This window comes from Dioszegia hungarica (genome assembly GCF_025882075.1).
Source record: "Dioszegia hungarica strain PDD-24b-2 chromosome Unknown MKK02contig_32, whole genome shotgun sequence".
Classification (NCBI taxonomy): Eukaryota; Fungi; Basidiomycota; class Tremellomycetes; order Tremellales; family Bulleribasidiaceae; genus Dioszegia; species Dioszegia hungarica.
Window position 1 is genome coordinate 351,307 of NW_026515781.1, and position 16,574 is coordinate 367,880.

A 16,574-nucleotide genomic window follows, 5' to 3' on the forward strand; every position below is an offset into this window, starting at 1 on the left:
TACCTAGGAATCAGCTCTGTCTTTCTTATATTCCGAACGCTCATTCTACCGAAGTGTTACTCACATCATCTGCTGAGGCGTTCCTATCGTCCCGCTTTCGGCCCAGCCTGCCAAAGAACCCCTTGACCTTGCCCAGCTTCGACCCCTCTCCGTCCCCATCCATATGGTGTCCCTCCATCTCTTCCCCCTCACTACCTGACCTCGTGCTTCCACTGCTGTCATCCGCTCCCTTCCGCACCGCATCACCGCTCGGTGACCTGGAGGCTATAGACCGCCCGGAGTCGCTGATCTTCCGGATGCGAGCGAAGGAGCGTGGGCTCGCAGGCGAGTTGTCGCCATCTGGTCCGACGCTGAGGCTCTTTCTCGAGATGGCACGAAGAAGGGGGTTGACCGTTGAGTCGTGCGCGGTAGAGCTAGGTGTGGATGCCGGGTCGGAATCATCCCGCAGTCGAGACGAAGAGGATAGTCGAGCGGGAAAGTCCGCGTGAATCCGCGCGAGCCTAGCAGCGAGGGCCTTTTGACTTTGAAAGAGCGAGGAGCCGGTGATCACTTGATGAACAATCTTTCCAGACTGGGACCAGGCGTGGCTCTTGACGTCTGATGTCTGTCAGCCAATGTCCCTTTGAACAGCAGCAGTATTACTCACCTCGTATGAAGGCGTCAAACAGTGAAGACCAACCCCAGTTCACGTTGGTGTACTGCAGACCTGGAGTCTTGACGCGGAGGTCTGCGCAGTCCGGTAAGCTCAACGGCCTGCGTTTCCGGTTTGGGTTGCTCTGCACTAGTCAGCGGGGCTTTGAATGATGCAGATCAAAACGTACCTTGAAGGAGAGACTGATGGTTGTAGCATCAATTTTCACCTGATGCCAGTGCTTCAAAGACGAGGCTCGTTGCCTCATCTCCTCCGCGTCCTTGCTCGACACTAGGGTGATCCTCTCGTCCCCTCTGGCTCGATCGACTCCCGAAGCTTGAGAAGTGACCGAGATCGACGACTTGGACCGAGCAAGGGGGGCGAGGTCGAGGTTGCTGGCGGAAAGGGTATTCGGGTCTCCTTTGTGCCCGCCCATGCCCTTGATCAACCCCTTGTGCTTCTCGCTCCGCCTCGCCTTTTCCTTCTCCTTCTCCTCGTCCTTGCGTCCCTCCCGCTCGGGAAAGACGTACTTGATGGCACTGCGCCCGACTTGCTCCTCTATAGCTACCCGGATGGGGTGCAGATAGAGCCGAGCTTCCCGCACGATCGGGATCCCGCCGACCGAGTTGGCAATTGACCACGCCGCCGACAAGAAGGGTCTGCGGACCTCCTTGTGTTTGCCGCCGCCCGTCTTCACGTCGAGCCGAGTGAGCACCTCGAAGAAGTGCGCTCCGGGATCGCTGTTCAGCGCCATGAGGTCGTTGACGCGGAAGGCCAAGTCGGTCGAGTTGTCCTTGTTGACCACCCACGCGAGGAGGAAGCCGTCCACGTCGAGCTTGACCAGTGACCTGGAATCTTTCTGGAGCATATCCCAGGCGATACTGCCCACCTTGACGTTGGTCCGGGTGGAGTGGACGAGCGAAGCTCTCGCTTTCTCCCGTTTGATAGCAACGGCGATCGCATCAGAGATGGTGAAAAGACGGTCCATCTCTTCCAGCAGGTCGTTCCGTAGGGAGAGCAGCTCCCGCCGCTCGCTCTCCGACAACCCGTCAATGTCCGCCTCGTAAGATTGCACCACCCGCCGAAGCTCGATCACCGCATGCTGCTGGTGATAGATGTCGATGATAGTCCGAGCAGGATCGCGATCCTTGCGGTCAAAGGCCAGCAAGAAACTGTCGATCCGCTTCGCCCGCTCGGCATGCTCCGGATCCTGGTACCGCAGGAGATCTGTGGCGATGTTGTACATTGCGCCAAACTGCACGCTGGTCGCCGATACGGTCATGCGGGGCAAGACAATGTTGAGCACGTCTTGGTGGAGCCGCAAGTGCTGGACCGGCATGCCGTGATGATCCCGGGCGAGGGGCCATTGTGTCTGACGTGGCAGGCGGAGATGATTGAACTTGTCGAAGGATATACCAACGTCCGCCCGGGAGACGATTCGCTGGTAGTCGGTCGCTTCATTCTTTGCGTCCAGGAAGATTTCGAGGGGGAGGAAGCCAAGATCACCCGACGTGCGCGAGGGGAGCATGTGCTTTCCATTTGGGTGGAAAGCTTGGAGACCTCGGAGATGCAAATAATGCCTACAGTATCAGCTACTCCGCTGTGATTAATCTGACGTCGTACTCACCTGGAGAGGATCTTCTCCGCAGACCGATGGCCACTCGCCGGATCGTTGACATCAAAGACCTGACCTGTCGCCTCTTCGACGGAGATCAGGATCGTGGCCTTGGCGTCGGTGTCACTTCTCAACATGACCTGAGGCTTGACAAGCCGGACGTCATACATGGCAAGAAGGGCGCAATCGACCGGGATGCCGATCTCTGCGAGGCGACGATCGCTACCCGAGAGACCGACGTCGGAAGGGAGCTCGAAGACTCGAGAGTTTTCGCCGCAGGCTTGGAGTTGCTCGAGTTCCCTCTCCACGGTGAAGGCGGCGGTCTCCTCTGCGGACGAATCAGCGGAGAGGAGATCTTGGCGTTGCTGCGGTAGTCTCGACAGTCCAGTTCGAATCTGGTGCAGGAAGCTGCGCAATCAGCTTTGTCTTCAGTTGTCACGCGATGAATGAGACCGACCTGTACGAGGTAGTCGATTCCTCTCGCTTCCTGTCCTGGCTGGAGTGGTAATAACGGAAGACCAACTGCTCGTCAGCTTTCGCCCCTTGGCGGTCACTCACGTTTCTCGCTCTTGGATCCCACACTATCCTGGGACAGTGTATCTGGACTTGGCGTTGGAAAGTATCCTCATCGCCTCCCCCGTCATGCTGCTCCTCTGAAGGCTTCCGAAGCGAGTCCATCTCCTTCTGGATGGAGCGTATTCGGTGCTTACAAGCTGATTCGGACAGCTAGAGCGAATCAGCGTCGTCCCATTTCGTCCCATAGCGTAACACTCAGGCGTACCTTAGTCTCACCACCCTCCTGGTGATCCTGTAGCTCTCGCAACAGCTCCGCCACCCTTCGCTCAAACTGCTTCACTTGGACGACAGACTCGCTCTCCCCCTTGCCTAGATAGCAGACATGCGTCTCCTCATGCCCGAATTTGGTAGTCTCCATATCAGGAGCTTGTTCGCGATTGTGGGCATCGTCGTCATCCGAAGAGGATTGACGAGCCTTCCCCCGCATGCCCAGAGAAGCTTGAGGACAGTCTCCGAGATCGACCAAGTCGAAAGTGGGATTGAGATCGGCGGGTTTGCGGTCAGCATCGATATAATCGTACGGGTCGTACCAAAGTCTTTGGTCCTCCGGCAGATCCGCTGCGTGGACTGGTGGGCTGGCGGATTCGATTGCCGAAGGACCCGTCACCTTTGAGTGCGGAGACCGCGTCTCGACGAATTCCGCAATGATGCCTTTGAGCAGCACATCATCCAGGAGGACATCGGCTGCGTAGAACGCCTTGTGCGGTTTGGACTGCACCCGGTTCAACATCTCGTGCCAGACCACCTGCTCCTGGCGCCGCATATGGGCGTCCGCCCGTATACGCCCGAACCGCGCCTTGACGCCGAGGGACCGGGCCCTACCGGCGGATAGAGCAGCTTCCGAGACTTGCCCGTAGACGTGCGAGACCGCCAAGTCGGCAATGTCCAGCAAGAACTTGATGGTACCAAGGTTCTTGCCGAACTTCTTGCTCGCGGGCGGTGAGTCGGGGAATAGGGCGCCCTTGCGCATTGTCAAGGACATACGACCATCGAAGAGACGCCACCAGGCGTAGAAGTGGGCAAAGGCCTTCGGGCTGAGGTGCATCCCGCTTGGCCGATCGAGGATGGTTTGCGATTTGGCCGATTTGCCGGTCCGAGTTGAAACGCACGAAACCGAAAAGTGGATGTGGTCGGAGCGGAAGCCTTCCTGGGAATCAGACGGCTGGGCTGTTAGCTGCGTTCACGCTTTCGACACCTGAGACACTCACATGTCCGAGCTGCTTCTCTGCCCTCTCCACGGCCTCCTTGTTCCTCAGAATGACATCCTGGTGCCTCTTGAAGTCAAAGAAGCGACACTGCCGCCTAGCAGTATGCTCTGTGTCTCCGCACCCTTCGGTACAGTTCCAGGGCCGGCATGTACGCTCGAACCGGAAACCAAAGCCGATCCGGATTCCGCCGACGAACTGAGCGCATGGCTTGGTGTATTGCCGACGGATGCGCTGCTCGTCGGTCTCAGCTGGGGGCGGGGATTCTGGCGGGACTGGGCGGGGCGCCGCAGACAAGTCCGGGATGACCACCATGAGGTCCTCACTCTCGGCTTGGATGAGCTCGTACTGGTCGTTCGGGTAGCCGATCCGGAAGCGAGTACCATGGGGCCACGCGAAGGCAAAGCCGGCGCCGTGTCCGGTGACGCAGTACGGATCGGATGAGCCTGAGTGTCAGCTTGGTATCACCGCTACAAGCGGAAGAGCTTACCCTTGGCGTGCAGGTGGACCGGGCCCGTAAAGTCCAGCTGGACCTTCCAGTGCAAGGTCAACCTGAACTTGTCCCAGAACCCAGGCTTCTCCGACGGGTCCTTCATCGGACTAGTAATCCCGTCAAAGATCCTCGTCATATCCTGGATCGTGGACTGGTACGAGTTTGCCCATGCAAATTCCGACGTAATCGCCGACTGGATAGCGACGACAGGTTGGGTGTAAGTCTTCACCGGCGTGATAGTCTTTTGCACGGCGATTGACAGCGGAGCGGCGTCGGATGCGCCAAGACCGGCGGGCAGGATCTCGGTCGCGACCGGGAACCAGGTATCAGGACCATGGAGGTCCTCGGCGATGACGAATGGGGTCTCGAGCGACCAGACCGGGACGTCGGGATCGCTTGACCGGAGACCGATCAGGGGAAGAGGATAATCCCTGAGCCGGAAATCCGCCGAGTGCATGGTCCACTTGAGCTGAAGTGGGACCATGAGCGAGAATCCGACGCCTTTGTCAAACGGAGTGGCCGAGCACGCCGACATGTAGTCGACAATCTGCTCTTGACTCCACGTCAACGCTGAAGCGTCCAGCTCCAGCCGTTCGAAAGCGACCCGGAAGAGGGGTGGGGCGGGATCCCGCTCGGGGATGCGGAGCTTGAGGTACCCGTCTGGGTTTGGGATGTGGTACGGGCGCCGCTTATCCTTCTCCTCCTTGTAGATCTTGGCCCTCCCGCTGGCATAGCGCGCCTTGTGAGACTCCGCCTGCTTAAGGTCCAGAGCCCGTCTAGCCTCCTCGACCGAAACTGTTGCGTTCCGGGTCAGACGCGCGCCTTTTCCACCTCCCGCCTCGAGGCTCTCGGCCACCTCCGCCGACTGCATCATCTCCACCTTGGCCTGGAAGGCATCTTCCGTCTCGTTCCTCCATGCCTTCTCCACCAGCCCGCTCCGAAGGACGAGGTTGAGCCTGGACTCGAGTGGATCGTCCAGAGCCTCAAAGCTAAAGTACCGGACCGATAGGTGGATACGGGGCAGGCGCTTGGGCTGCTCCGCTTGCGGCTCGAAGCGGGTCGAGAAGCTTTCGCCCCGAAGATTACCGACGAGTGTTTTGAGCGACTTGAACGAGACATTGAGGTTCAAGATCAAGTCGTTCAAAAGGTACTTGTGGGGTATGGATACCCGGAAGCATTCGGCGCTGATGGTAAAGACGGGGATCTCTCCCGGTACCGGCTTGGCCGACACCACCCTCATCTCCCTGATCCGACCGAGCTCCCGCCAGACGCGTTCGCCGTCCTCGTCCTTTTGAGGGATGTACAGCTGTACCCTCGCAACCGTACTGACGAATCCTTCTTCGGGAGGTTTACTGAACGAGACGGCGCCGATGTCCAATACGACCGATGTCGTGAGCGGCAGTCCGACGTGCAGGGTGAGGGCAGGCAGGTCGACCTGCACGCTCATCGATTGCGAGCGGGGCTGAGAAAGATGGTGCGAGCTGGGCCGTCTCCACGCTGCGGAGAGCCGACGGAGCGGGAGGGTGGCCACGAGCGCCGAGTAGACTTGCGACATGTCGATATGGAAGACTGGCCGGCTGAGTTTGGCGGTCACTTTGAGCTCGAGGGGAGCGGTGGGCTCCTCCTGCCGGAGCATGACGTGGAAGACCGCCTCCGAGCAGCGCAGGAGTCGACAGGGCGCAGCGATGATGTCTTTGGCCTTGTTTTCCTTGGTCTCTTTGGTCTCCTTGTTCTCCTTGGTCTCCTCGGTCTCCTCGGTCTCCTTGCTCTCCTTGGTCTTTTGGGCCTCCTTGATCCCCTCGGTCTCCTTCTTTTCCTTGGTCTCCTCGGTCTCCTCTTTCTCCTTGATCTCCTCGATCTCCTTGGTCTCCTCGGCCTTCTCGGACTCCTCAGTCTTCTTGGGCTCCTTGTTCTCCTTGGTCTCCTCGGCCTTCTTGCGCTCCTCGGCTTCCTTGACGGAGCTGAGGACCTCCGTGACGAAGAGGTCGTCATCCGACAAGCCCGTCTTTCCGCCTCCTGCCTCCATGAATCGCCGCCCATCATAGACGGATCTGACCATCAAATCGGAGACAGTGACCGACGTCAGAGCCGCCCGACCGCCCTTTTCCCGCAAGCTCTCGCAGTAAGCGATAGCCTGCGTTGCAACGTCCTCGCGGAGGCGCAGGTCGGACCGTTGCTTTGAGTCCAGCGTACGATTCCGATGTTGGACGTATTGGCCGCTCCGGTCGAAGCAGGCATAGTCGAGGAGGCAGGTAGATTCCAGCCAGATACCCCGGATGAGCTTTTGCTCACACGCCGGGTTTGGATCCGTGTGACCGATGAAGGCGGATATGGTACCGAGGGAGAGCCGGAAGGAGACGCCGCTAGGAAGACGTTCGAGCGGATTGCGACGAGGCTTGTTGCAGGGCAGAGAGGATGGGGACGACGAGGCTTGCCGCTTCTGCCCCATTGAAGCCAGCGCCTGGAGGACTGCGGGCTCCCATACGTGCGCCTGGATCCCGCCATCGACGCCGATATCGACATTCATCGATATGGTGTCCCAGTCGAGGCTTGGCGAGTCGACGCCCTCGCCATCGACGACGACTTGTCCGCCAATGGACCCGCTGGCGTTCCCGTGCGCCTTGCCGATGGACAACAGCTCAAACGAAGCCATCGGCTTATCGACGTTGAGGTACACCAAGATCGGCTCGATCTCGAGATTGGACTCGACGTGCATCCGGAACGATAGCTCGTCCGGCAGTTCAGCTGGCTTGGAGACTTGCACCCGCCGATGCTGAGGGCGGTGCTTGTCATTTGCCAGCTGTCCGTCAAAGTCCGCCCCAGCCGCTTGCCTGCGGGCAAAGAGCGCCTCTTCCTCCTTGAACGCCTTTTGCTGCTCCGTCGCGCTCCGTCGGCCGATGACGTCCTCAAATGTGGTGTAGCAGCCGAAATGAAAGCCGTCCGACGCGATAGAGACCGTCATGTGCTGATCTTTGACCTTGTCCGTGATGGCGATCATGACAGGACCGACGTCGAGGACGAGGCGAAGGCGGGGTGGGAGCTGTGGGCAGCGAGGACGGTGGGCAGGTCCAGGGGCCGTTGCCGCGGCCGATGGCTTTTCTGACCGAGCTCGCCTGAAGTCCTCGGCTGCCGCTCGAAGATCGTTGAGAAGCGCCAGATCAGCGGCAACGTCGATCGACGCGATGCTTGCCCTTTCGACGACGAGGGAGATGTTTGGGTCGCTCGCAAAGAGCAGCTCTTCCCGACTCCATCCGGCCGGTCTCCAGGTACTGAGACCTTCAAAGTCCGCCTGCCTAATGGCAAAGAGCTGCGTCTTGTCGCGATCATCCTCGCCCGGCGAGATGACGTGCAGAGACACTTCGTTCCACTGCATCCCCAAACCGACACCGCGGACTCGGGATGAGCTCTTGTTGTTGGTGCCAAAGGCGTTTTTGGCCCGCTCGTTATTAGACGAGTCAGCGGCGGTGAGGATGACCGCGAAGGCGTCGATATCGAGGGAGAGAGCAAAGTGGTCGTCGTTGTGGGAGGGAGTGAGGGTGATGTCGGTTGCAGAGGAGGACGCAGACGCCGGGCGGGACGAGGCCTTGGGGAGGTCATGAAAGATGCTGGCCTTCTCGACCGAGAGCGAGCCCTGCTCGAAAGCGCGAAGAATGACCTGATCATCAGCTAGGTGCTCTTTCCCGGTAAGAGTATAACCCACTCTTGGCATGGATGTCGGACTCCAATCAAACTTTGCTGCCCCACTGGGCGCAGGTGACTTGCCTCGCCGCCGCTCTGCAAGACTCTTCAAGGTCTCCGCCCCACGAATGCTGACCTTGACTACTCCCAGCTCGAGCGCTGCCTTGAGGGTGTCCTCTGCCAAAAGCCCCTTCTTTGGCCCGAAGCCTAGACCCAGTCGGGCCTTGGAACACCCACAGACACTAGCCAGCGTCGTGTACCCCAGACCGTCGTCTGCCGACACCTGAGGCGGTCTGGAAGACAATTTGCGGTAGAAGGACGGCATGGATGACGCCAAGGGGGATTGCGCCGATGTGATTGGGACCGTGTCCTGGTGCGGTAGGACAAGAGCGATGTTGACGATCGCCATGTTGAGCGCGATGGATCCGTGTGCTCGACCGATAGCTCTCGAGAAGACCTGGCCTGCTGTTGACATGACCCGGGTGTACCGCGTCTTTTTGGGGTATTGCGAGGGATTGGTCGAGGTGTGGGTGGTAGGGGATGGCGGGGGTGATTGGGAGCGAGTGTGATACTGAGAATGATTGGGTTCCGGGGATGTGGGAGGCGACATGATACCCGTCGCTGGAGGTAGTTCGGTGTGACCGCCGAAATGAACAGCTGCTCCGAGACGGATGTCGTCGATTGAGCACTCGAGCTCGTCAAGATCATCGAGGATGAGACGGATGTCCGATATCCGTATGGAGATGATGCGAGCGAGGATGGGATAGTGATGGATAGTGAGGTGGAGAAGCCAAGAAGCAATGCGCTGCTTGGTCGCGGAGAGTCGAGGTCGCTCCTGGCACGTCAGCCGAATTCGTCAAGCCATTATATCACTTACTGGCGCTTCCTTTGGAGCGGAAAAAACGTCGCTACTCCCCTTCTTGTCACTCTCCTTGATCCGCAGCGTCACTCCCTCGATGCTAAGAACAAAGAGGCCAGTCTCTGCCTCCTCCATCCCGCCCCAGCTCCAGCCCGCTTTCTTGACCTTGAGCGTGGGCAAGACCGCATCCTTCTCCTTTCGCCATTCGATGTTACGAGCGGAGAATGGTGTCAGGCGATTGACTCTGACATTACCGAGGACTCTGGCGAGCAGCGGAAAGCCCCAGTACCGGATGGCGAACCAGAGAGACACGAGACCGAGGACCAGCGTCGCCCAAGTTTGTGTGGCTGGCAGCATTTTCGACCAGGGTCCCGTGGAAGCGATCTGGGAGGGCTATCAGCGCGCTTTCCTCGCCCAGTGCCAGCCTGCGGGTACACAAAGCCCTCAGGCAAGTGTGTGAAGTAGGTGAGATAGTGGATGATGGAGAAAAATGGATAGAAGGAGAGTATACGTACTGGTTGAAACTCGCCCAAGACGACGACGTTGACAACGTCTACTTCCGGCAATGGCCGGTTCAAATTCAGGCTCTGGTTGATCTGGATAGAGATGTGCAGCAGGTTGCGCATCATGGTATACCAGAGAGATGTATAGATGAGAGAAGAGAAGCAGATAGCGCCTGCATATATACTAGTCCCTATATACCCGCCTCTTCTGTACCAAACAACGCCCTTGCCCGGCTGGAAAGGGGCGAGAAGCCGATCCTCGCGTCCCGTTCTGCAAGCGATCTAGTCGATCAGCTGAAACCTCGTGCCTTGCTCGCGCGCCGAGTAGCGCAAGGCTTTGCAAAGCTTGCTGACGGGGAGGTGAGAGGCGGGCATGCATGACGTACCGCTTTGCAAGCTCCCCTCGATATGTAACGTCCTGTAACGGTGCGCTGGCCAATGTTGTGCCGACAAGGAAGAGCAAGAGTCCGCTCAACGCTTCAACGTATATCTGCTAGTCAGCTACAGCTTATCTCCCGGCGCAGATGGCGCAGGAGCGGGAAAGGTGGCCGGCAGGCATCGCCTGGCCTCAGAACTTACTGAGGTAGGTAATGACGCTGAAGAGGTATGACGACCGAGAGCTTTCAGGGTGGAGAGGTCTGAATTTCGGTCAGCTTCTCTATCCATTGAGACTGAATCTGATGCCGAGGCAGGTGAGGCGAGAAGAGCCGTACATTCATAGGTCGAAAAAGCAGCTGGTTTCAAGTCAGCGGCTCCTCCAGGGTTCAGCAGATAAGGCCGGTCCTCACCATGCAATACCGCCAGAACAGCAATAAGCACCAGGGGCTTTCCTGCCTGTCTCATCGAGGACTCCATGAAGCCGGTGTTGCGATTGATAGTATATCTAGTAAGGCAGTGCAACTAATCATTCAAGTTGTGGTCCACAGCGGTTTCATGATGCTGGACGTCAGGCACGGGTGTGCCGTAATGCTGGCGCTAGGTGGCGGAGCATTTGCCACTCGTCGCGTCCTTGGTCGCGTTGCTCAAGTCCGTATGATCTAGCGCTGGCGCCAGCGTAGGGGAGCGTGCTCAGTAGGCACCTATAGCCTCGGATCGGTCCCACCGCCATGCATATCCCTTCATCCTAGAGAATCCTTTGTTGATCCCCTGACCTTAGCCTCTCTTGGTGTTTGGCCCATCGACTCGACCATCCCCGCACTTCGGTCCTCTACTCCTGGCTTCCATACTCGTTCTGTCGACAATGCCGAACACTGTAATGATCGCATCAGATCTGACCCACATCTCTACCCCTGTTCCACGAGATTCCAAGAACTACAGCGTCATCTACGTGGAAGCCAGACTGACCAAGCCCTTCGATTCGGACCCCGCCTCTGGAGCCACGCTGAGGTTTACCGGTCATGGTGGTCGTGCCCTTCCCTCGACTGAACCCTTCACGAAGCTGGAGGGCGCCGCATCTGAGCTCATAATCAAGTACAGAGAGCTACTACGAGACCAGTACAAGGATCCCAAGAGGTGGCCGGAAGCCGAGCTGCACATGCGCGATCTGGTGCACTCTTACCTGATCGAGCAGACGCCAGCGATGGCTCTCTCTACCTTCGTCGCCCTGCGTACTATCCAAGACCAATACGCGCTAGGGGACAAGACTGCGCGTGGAAACAGAATGATACAGTATCATCCTCACCCTATCAAGGCGACGATCAGTCTCAACAAGGACGGAAGAGGAAGCGGATCGTCTGGAAGTACTCTGCAGGATCATCCAATTCCATCTTTCGACAATCGACTTTCTCGCCACCCTTGACGAAGTGGAGGATCAGGCTACAGGCATCACCCTGTACAGCTAGCAACCCAAGACTCGCTTCAGCATCTCGGACTCCTCAGATACCGCTACAACATTGGTCTGTAGAATTGCCTATTATGCATAGCGTCAGCATGAGCCATCTGTGCTCAAAGCGACACACAAAGGTGATGAGTTAAGGGGGTCACGGCCATAGTCATTCCGACACGTCGCCCGCTCCGCTCCCCTTCTCAGCCTGCACTCGGCGTACTGATTGCTTGAGTGGAGCACAGTGACTCTGGTAAGCGTTTAGTGGTGTATTAGACGGCGGTAGAGCAAGCTGTCCGCCAAGGGTTCGGGCCGGACAGGCATGGCCCTCAGATGATCTGGACGGGGCACCCGAGGCAAAGTGGAAACCGAGAGGTATGACATTACACATCGTAACCCTATCTAGAGATATGAAAGAAGGTGGGCGAAAGGGACTATACAGGAAGAGGGAAGGTGGGGAAGATGAAAGATCTATAACGTAGCCAGCAAAGTGCAGTATAGCGAGCACCTTACAACTCCTCGTCGGTGAAGACCTCCTCTCCACGCTTCCGCCTGGCCATACGGTCCTTCTTGGCCTTACGCAGCTCGGCGGCGCTCTTCTTCTTCTCCTTCTTGACCTTGGCGATGGGGTTTCCGAGCGCGTCGTACTCGACCTCATCGTCGTCACCCGCCTGCTTGTCGATGCGGGCACCCTGACCTTGACCCTCGACCCAGTTGTGTCTGTTGATATCAGCTTGACCCGGGCGAAGATCCAGCAAGGGAGACGGAGAGCGAGGAGGGAGATCGTGGAGGGAAACAGAGAGAGAGGTGGATGACGGGGAGCCGGCAGGGAGCCGGCAAGGGAGAAGGAGAAGGAGCGGGGACGGTTGGGGGATCGAGCGAGACGTGGTGAGAGCTAGGGAGAGGAAGAGAGAGCTAGGAAAAGGGGCAGAGAGCTAGGGAGACGGGAAGAGCGAGCAAGTGACATAAGCAGAGCGAGCAAGGGAGATAGACATACCCTGAGGCAAGAAGTTGACCGTCGGACATAGCCCAGACTTCGGTACAGATGTTCTCTGAGAACTCCCTGGTCATAGTCAGCGGAGACCGATCAAGCGGGAGAGAGGGACGTACCTGTTGTGTGTGATGATGAGCACACCACCCTCGAAGTTCTTAAGGGCAGCGATGAGGGCAGCCAAAGATTCGCGGTCCAAGTAGTTGGTCGGTTCCTGATGGGTCAGATATGTCCACAAGTGCCGCAAAACCTCCCCCTGCCACTTACGTCGAGACAAATCACGTGGGGCCTCCCTAGTAACGTCAGCTATAGCTCACAGAGGTGTATGGGGAAGCCATGAGGGTAGGACAGGACAAAAGTTGGCTGAGAGGGATATTTGGTACTCACGCCATGTCGCAGCTCCAAGGACGACCTTAACCTTCTGGCCTCCGGATAATCCGCGCATTGAATTGTGGCTCACAAACTCCGACTCGAGCCTGTAGAGTCAGCGCTGAAGTATACGGACATCACAGAGCATATAGGGGCAAAATGGCAAAGCGGCGGTGGGTGGTGGGCGGCGACGGCCAAGGGGGGTGCGGAAGTGCACAAATGGCACGCGGAGGGAGAGGTAGGATGCGTAGGGACGGGAGGGGTTGAGAACAGGAGGGAATGATGAAGAAAGAAAGGAAGATACAAGAGGCAGAGTAGGATGTATGAGGTTGGGTGGGTGGCAAAAAGTGACGTAATGAGGAATGAGGAGTGGGTGGCAAAAGTGGGGAAAAGTGGGGAAGAGCAGCCAAATCGGTCTCTGAGCCGCAGAGTTCATTCGACAAGCTTGACAACTCAAAAGAAACACTTACCCGAAGTCCTAAAAAGTCAGCTCTATCCTCTGATGATCCCAAAGACGACCAAAACTCACCTCGAAGTGCTTCTCGATCTCCCTCCTGACGAGCGGCCTCATCAGACCCAACCTCTGCGCCTCCTTGGTGTCCAGCTCCAACACCTTCTTCTCAAAACCACGGGTGATGAGCTCGTCACGGGGCATCCACATGTTCTCTGCAGACGACAACCCCTTGAACGAGATCTCGTACTCGTAAGACTGCTTGAGCTTCTTACGAGCGACAATCTCGTCAATGATCCGCTTGACCCCCTCCTTGACGACAGTAGCTCCCTCCTTCATCTTCTGCTCCTCCTCGGCCGTCATGATACGGTTGGCCTTGTGCATCTCCTCCAGATCCTCTCCGGTCTGGTACCGCCAGAGCATGTACTCGAGCGGGGTAGAGTCGAGGTGGTTGTCGATGTGGTGGAAAGCGTGCTGGGCGACGTATCCGATGACCAAGTTGGGGTGCTTCCAGACTTGACCGCCCAAGTTGGGTTCCGTCTCACCGGTGAGGAGCTTGACGAGGGTGGATTTACCGGAACCGTTGGGACCGAGAATGGCGACACGGGACGAGAGCGAGACCTGGAGCGAGATGTTGTACAGCTGCTGCACGGGCGAGCCGGGGTACTGGAACGAGACGTCCCTCATCTTGAGCAGCGACTTCTCCTTGGTCTTGACACCGTCAAGAAGAGGAGGAGCCGGCAGCTTAAACTGGTAGTCCTCGGCAACGTCCAGCTGGAAGTACGCCTTGGCCTCGGGGACAAAGTCCACGAAGGCCTGGAGATCACCGGGGTACCGCTTGAGCTTGAAGTTGTTCAAGTGGAGGACGTCCGTGATGGTGCGGTTAAGGAAGTCCGAGTCGTGCGAGACGATGATGGAGGTACAGGTGGTGAGGGAGGTAAGGTAGTTGATGACCCAGTCGACGTTGAGGACATCCAAGTGGTTGGTGGGCTCGTCGAGGAGGAGGATATCCGCCTTGAAGAGGATGGCGCGGGCAAGCGCGAGCTTCATCTTCCATCCGCCCGAAAGCGAACCGATAGAGTGCTTCTGCTTGGCCTCGTCGAAACCGACCGAGAGAAGGGTCTCGCGGATCTCCTGCTCGCTAGCTTGGAGACGCTTGTCCGAGAGGACCCAGTCGATGATGGTAATCTCCTCCTCCGAACCGTCAATGTCGTGCTGGACGTAGAAAGTACGGACCTCCTCGGGTGGCGGGAAGCCGTCGACCTGGGAGTTGATGATGGCGTTCATCAGGGTAGACTTGCCGGAACCGTTCCGACCGCAAAGACCGTAGCGGTGACCACGCTTGAGACGCATGTTGGCGTGGTGGAGCAGGATCTTGGCACCGTACGCCAAGTTGAACTGCTCGATGTTGCAGAGATCCTCTCCCTCCTCCTCGTCCGCAAACTTGACGTCTCCGGTGTCCGCCTCGTCCGCCTTCTTCTGGAGCAACTCGCGCACAGCGGGCAGCGAGTCGAATCCGGGAAGAGCGAGCTGGACGTACTGGGGGATAGCAGCCTCCCAGGTGCCCTGGTCAAAGTTGTGGGCATTGACGAGGGAGGCGGCGAGAACACCGGCGTAGGCGAGACCGGGGTTGGCCTGCTCGACGGTAGCGCCGCCGTTCTTCTTGACGAGGGCGACGAGGTTGGTCGCGAGGTGGGGACCCTCGGCGATCTTGAGAGGGGGGAGATCGGTACCGTCCGATCCCTCGGGGACACGACCGATACGACGGAGGGTGGCGATGGCACGGTTGCAGACGGACCGAGCCTCCGGGTCACCGATAGTCTCACCGGTCTTGATGAGACGCGGGAGGAGCTGGGGCAAGAAGGGCCGAACGGTGTACTCCGAGTCAACGAGCTTGGACATGTTGTCGGCGATGACACAGACCTTGCGCTTGATGGCGGTCGCCCGCTCGTCGAGACCACGGATGAGGAGGGGAGCGATGAGGGAGATGGTGGGTGCAGTGACCTCTGAAACGAATGTGGTGGCTGAAAGGAGTGTGATAGTCTTGGGGACCTCCTCGATAGGGTTGAGGAGGGACTTGATAAGGGCGGGGATGAATTTTTCGATCTAAAAGTTAGCGGAATTCCAAACAACCAAGTTTTTTTAGCGACCTACATCCTTGTTGTCGACGAGCTTGGTAGCACGCTCAAGAGTGACCTTAGCGGCCTTCTTGACATCCGTCTTGGTGTCCCAGACCGCACCGGCGAGGACGGGGATCAGGTCCGGGGTGGCCTGACCGACCTGGTTGGGAGCCGAGGTGATGAGCTGCTGGAGCACATCGAGGCACCCGGTCTTGACCTGCCACTTGCCAGCGGTCTTGACCTGCTCGAGGATGGCAGGGAGGATGACGGCGGTGGCCCATGGGTTCATGACCTGGACGACGGCCTTGACGGCGGCAATAGCCGCATCCTTGACCGCCTTCTCCTTGTCGGCGAAGGTCTCGAGGAGGATGGAGAAGGGGGCGTTGGCGTCCGACGAGATGATGTACGGCTCGAGGAGCTGACCGGCGCCCTGCTCGCAGATGGTCGAGATGGCGGCGCATGCGGCCTCGCGGGTGGCGGGGTTCTTCTTGTCGTTAAGGGCCTAGAAATTAGCGTGGTTCCGCAATGAGGGGTGCAACCCAATATAAAAGTAGCAAGAGAGTATTGGATAGTGTGCGGCAAGGTGAAGAGGAGAGAAGTTTGAAGGCATCCACATCCGCCTTCATCCCACTGTTCTTGCCCGACCACAGGGAACGAAAATTTATCCCCAATTCGATCCGTCCTCAACCCCAGCTCCCGCTCTTCTCTTACCGCCCGTCCAACTCCGCCTCTCGACTCTTGCACATCCTGATCCTCGATCGAAGCTATAGCTCACCTTGACAAGAGCCTCGTTGAGCTTGATAGCACCAAAGAATTCGACACCCTCCTTCTTGGCGAGGGTGGCGACGGTGTTGGCAGCCTCGGCGGACTGAGCCTTGTCGGCGACAAAGAGAGTAGCAGTGTCGAAAGCACCGGCCTTGGCGGAGACACCGGTAGATTCAGCAGCAGGAGACATGGTGGCTGTTGGTCAGCCAAGCTCCAGATCGACCAGTGAATTGAGCTTACAGGGCATGAGATGCTGTTTTTTTTAGGATGTTTGTTGTAGGTTTTCTTTCGCTGATCGCGATAAGGGCTGCGTGTACAGCTGGAGTATGTGTACTCTAGAGAGTGTGGGGTACGCTGTGTTGCTGCGTACAAGAAGGGGTGGGTAGATGAGAGAAGGGGGTGTTAAGAGGTATGATGAATAAAGGAGCTCGAGTGCGGGGCTGGAGCTGAGGTGACTTGATGGGAAAATGAAAAATTGGCGTCAGAGGTTGAAACT

At 58.0% G+C, this 16,574-nt stretch overlaps 2 protein-coding genes across 2 annotated transcripts; both read right to left on the bottom strand.

Moving 5' to 3' along the window:
- Nucleotides 1-40: 40 nt before the first annotated feature.
- MKK02DRAFT_21141 (RNA pol II promoter Fmp27 protein domain-containing protein) lies at nt 41-9,414 on the bottom strand (the record flags this gene model as incomplete). The annotated part of the gene is made up of 13 exons (XM_053086366.1): nt 41-597; nt 647-776; nt 822-1,088; nt 1,329-2,211; nt 2,259-2,654; nt 2,704-2,768; nt 2,805-2,972; nt 3,016-3,984; nt 4,031-4,473; nt 4,518-6,309; nt 6,478-8,175; nt 8,221-9,030; nt 9,103-9,414. 13 exons carry the CDS (start codon nt 9,412-9,414, stop codon nt 41-43), a joined length of 8,490 nt encoding a protein of 2,829 aa, XP_052941599.1.
- A 2,477-nt stretch (nt 9,415-11,891) lies between these two features.
- MKK02DRAFT_41453 (elongation factor 3) lies at nt 11,892-16,325 on the bottom strand (the record flags this gene model as incomplete). The annotated part of the gene is made up of 10 exons (XM_053091568.1): nt 11,892-12,102; nt 12,380-12,445; nt 12,493-12,587; nt 12,641-12,666; nt 12,761-12,849; nt 13,213-13,220; nt 13,272-15,299; nt 15,348-15,815; nt 16,089-16,273; nt 16,319-16,325. The coding sequence occupies 10 exons, from the start codon at nt 16,323-16,325 to the stop codon at nt 11,892-11,894; spliced, it is 3,183 nt and encodes a 1,060-aa protein (XP_052941600.1).
- Nucleotides 16,326-16,574: the final 249 nt, after the last annotated feature.